This window comes from Engystomops pustulosus, chromosome 6 (assembly GCF_040894005.1).
Source record: "Engystomops pustulosus chromosome 6, aEngPut4.maternal, whole genome shotgun sequence".
NCBI lineage: Eukaryota > Metazoa > Chordata > Amphibia > Anura > Leptodactylidae > Engystomops > Engystomops pustulosus.
The window spans coordinates 127,567,719-127,570,947 of record NC_092416.1 but is presented as its reverse complement, the minus strand read 5'-3'; the positions used below and the strand labels follow the sequence as shown (position 1 = coordinate 127,570,947).

Below are 3,229 nucleotides of genomic sequence, written 5' to 3'. Positions count from 1 at the left end.
CTTACAAAGTCGGAGAGTTCACTAAAGTGCGATATATACTACTGCGTGCGGTGATTCACTAAAATTGTGCACCAGTAATCATGAATCTGTCACTTCCCTGCACTGGTCCGACAGAGTTCACCATCTTTTTTGTGGTTCACCTTTAACATAGGCCGTGCGACACAATTTGCTGCACTCCCCCTAATTTGTGTCACATGGAGACCAGCGCCGCTGCTCCACAAAAGGGTCGTGTGTCACACAATAGTGGCGCAGACACTTCTTAAATACCGTAAGCCGTTTTAGCCTAGAAGAACGTGCACGCTCCAACAAAAGTGTGGCACAAAGCCCCCTTGTTTCTCACATGACACCGTCCAACCAACCCTGCATTTAACTTCTTTATTTAAAGAGGATGTAAATGTCATATATCTTGCTCTTGTACAACACATTTGTTTTACATGATACCTTTATAATGAACACCTCAGATGCTGAAGAACAGCTTTGTCTCTTCTAGCCTATAGCTCTATGGACACATATTGCAGTGAATGATCTGTATAATGAATGACAGAAATCATCAAATGTATTTAAAATAATCAAATGTATCTTTTATTTTATGATGGATCCATCTCCTGCTGCTGATGTTGGTGTTGTGCAGGGAGGACCATCATTAATGTTTGGGACAATTTGGAGGGAAGCCAATTAACCTATCAGTATATTTTTGGGATGTGGGAGGAAACCGGAGTGCCCGGAGGAAACCCACGCAAACACAGGAAGAATATACAAACTCCATGCAGCGCTGTCCATGAGCTTTCTGGACCCAGCTGCTGCAAGGCCACAGTGCTAACCACTGAGCCTCTGTGCTGCCCTAGGATGGATTAGAAGACGTCTTGGTGGAAAATACCACAGGTCTTGATGACTTCTTCATGTGCTGCCTTCTTGGCTGGGTCTGTGCTCTGGCTGATGGTAGAGCCTGATGGTCACTGATGGAGGTTTTCAGGTGGGGTTTATAAGAACCAGCCGGTTCTTACAGTAACCACAGCAATACTTCTCAGTGTCTAAAGAGGCCGTCCATCGTCCATAACTAAAGAGCCAAAGATCAAATAAAAAACAAATCGTTAGAAAAACATGTCCAAAATCAATTATAAATCCACTACATGTATAACTGCAGAAACCACTGACAGAAAAGGAAGTCGCGGTAGTAACTAACACATTATATGTATTCGAAAAATAGCACCAGAGGCCTGAGATAGATGAACACCATCCCAGAATTGCCCACCAGTATGTCTATAGTAAATGTAATAAGGTGGCATAAAATTGGCAGTTACCTGGCTTGGCATGCTGTGCACTGGTAGATCACAGTGTAGTGGATCTTATAGTTGTGGTACGCTGTGATGGGTGGAAGATCAGGGAGAATCTGTGCCACTCTCTCGCAGTACGATTCCCACAGCCAGCCATGGCCAGGCTCCACTTCTCCATCTAGGATCCAGCACGCAGCATGACACAGTTCATGGATCAAAGTGTCTCGAAGTCGTTCTGCAGAAAGAGGAGACGTTACTTATAGTCATTTGTAAAGACACATGGAAGAATACAGCAAATCTCTAACTTCTACCTGATGTGAGACCTACCGGCAGAATCACAGACTTTATCCGATAACTGTATGAAGGCTTCGCGCTCTCCATTATTCAGCTGGTATCCGGTGCGACCAGATGTTCTTCGCAGCCTTTTATTCCAGCTGATATCCATGGATGCAGGAAGCTACAGGACAGAAAGAGAAAATATAGAAATGACAGAGATACAGGAAACATTGGCCCACCATTCACTATGTCCACATTTCACACTGTACTGGGCTCTATATTACAATGTATACCTGGTTCTCAAAGACAGTTCTGTTATAAAATTTGTACAGACGTCTTGTAAGCTCCTGTCTGTTCCCACGGAAGTTGGTCACAAATTTGGATATTGGAGAAGACAGATTTTTCAAGAAATCATTATTGGTGGGACGCTCTGATCTCCTGTTACTAGAATTATAGAAGATCAAACATTAATAATGTAAAGAACATACAACATGTAACACAAACTAAGAAGACAAGCAACATATAATACTGCCACCTAGTGAGCAGATAACATGAATTATAAAGCGTGGTTGATATAGAAATAAATTACCTTGCTGTCTCAATATCCACAAAACTAAACCGGGGAGAACTTGGCTCTGGAAAATAGGACAAATATCATCATTTATTTCTATAGAATTCAGATTTTTAATCAATAAGAAGTCTAATTTCTTATTTTACTGGGAAAAGTGATAATGAAATACCTGTCTGTATATAGATCAGATGAGGGCCTGAGCCATCATCATAATCTTCAAGGCTCCTCAGAGACCTTGGAAGTGGATGAAACTAGAAGAACAAAACATAAAAAACAAACCTTTAGGTTAATATAATAATATAACACATAATGTTCCATCTACACGGAAAACCTGAGATACAGACCATACATGAGAGAAATGAGCGCTCACCTGATGGAGGGTCTCATCACTGCTGCTGTCCTCTATATCGGACGCAGAAATCCTACGGCATTTTTTATTAACCAGTAACTATGAAGGAATAAAAATAAGAGAATTTTTAACTTAAAGTTTGTATCACAGCCTGGGCTCTAATATGTGATTTAACAGGTCACCTTGGATCCAAAATTCCTTTTTTTAAAAGTGTCAAATTCTAATAGGTATCAAGTAGGAAGTGAAAATCAATTCCAAATTATATAAATCTGATAGTGATACAAGAAATATGGATGATACTGGTGTAACGAGCTATATATGTGGGTCACTGGATGAAACTAAAATAGTGTTCTGATTGAACAGTAAAATAGATAAAAAAAACACTTTTTTTGCTAGAAATTATCTATACAAAAATTAATAATGGCCACCACTTACCTGGTCTTTGCCGTCGCTGTTGCCTGTATCAGACTCGATAGTAAAGCAACGTTTGGGCATATTTTCGTATTCAATTTTGCTTAGCAGATCAGCAAAATACTAACTCCACAAACTCTATCACCACACTAAGTGTGGACGGAACCATAACTTTTATCCCCCCTAGAAATTGTGACATCATCGTTCTAGAACACTGGTGTTGTGACATTACTATGAGGGATGTGGGACATACACTACATGCAATGTACACATATATATGTACATATGCAGAGGCCTCAGAGTTCGGGGTGGGAACCCATGTATGCGTAAAATCCAAAAAATGCACTC

At 40.4% G+C, this 3,229-nt stretch overlaps 1 protein-coding gene across 1 annotated transcript; it reads right to left on the bottom strand.

The window, feature by feature from the left end:
* Positions 1-555: 555 nt before the first annotated feature.
* LOC140066068 (germ cell nuclear acidic protein-like) lies at positions 556-3,013 on the bottom strand. Its single transcript, XM_072113618.1, has 8 exons — positions 2,906-3,013; positions 2,492-2,569; positions 2,291-2,372; positions 2,140-2,185; positions 1,844-1,994; positions 1,602-1,731; positions 1,302-1,509; positions 556-1,057 (listed from the first exon to the last, which is right to left on the bottom strand). Exons 1-8 carry the CDS (start codon positions 2,963-2,965, stop codon positions 970-972), a joined length of 843 nt encoding a protein of 280 aa, XP_071969719.1. The 5' UTR covers positions 2,966-3,013; the 3' UTR covers positions 556-969.
* Between the last annotated feature and the right edge of the window lie 216 nt (positions 3,014-3,229).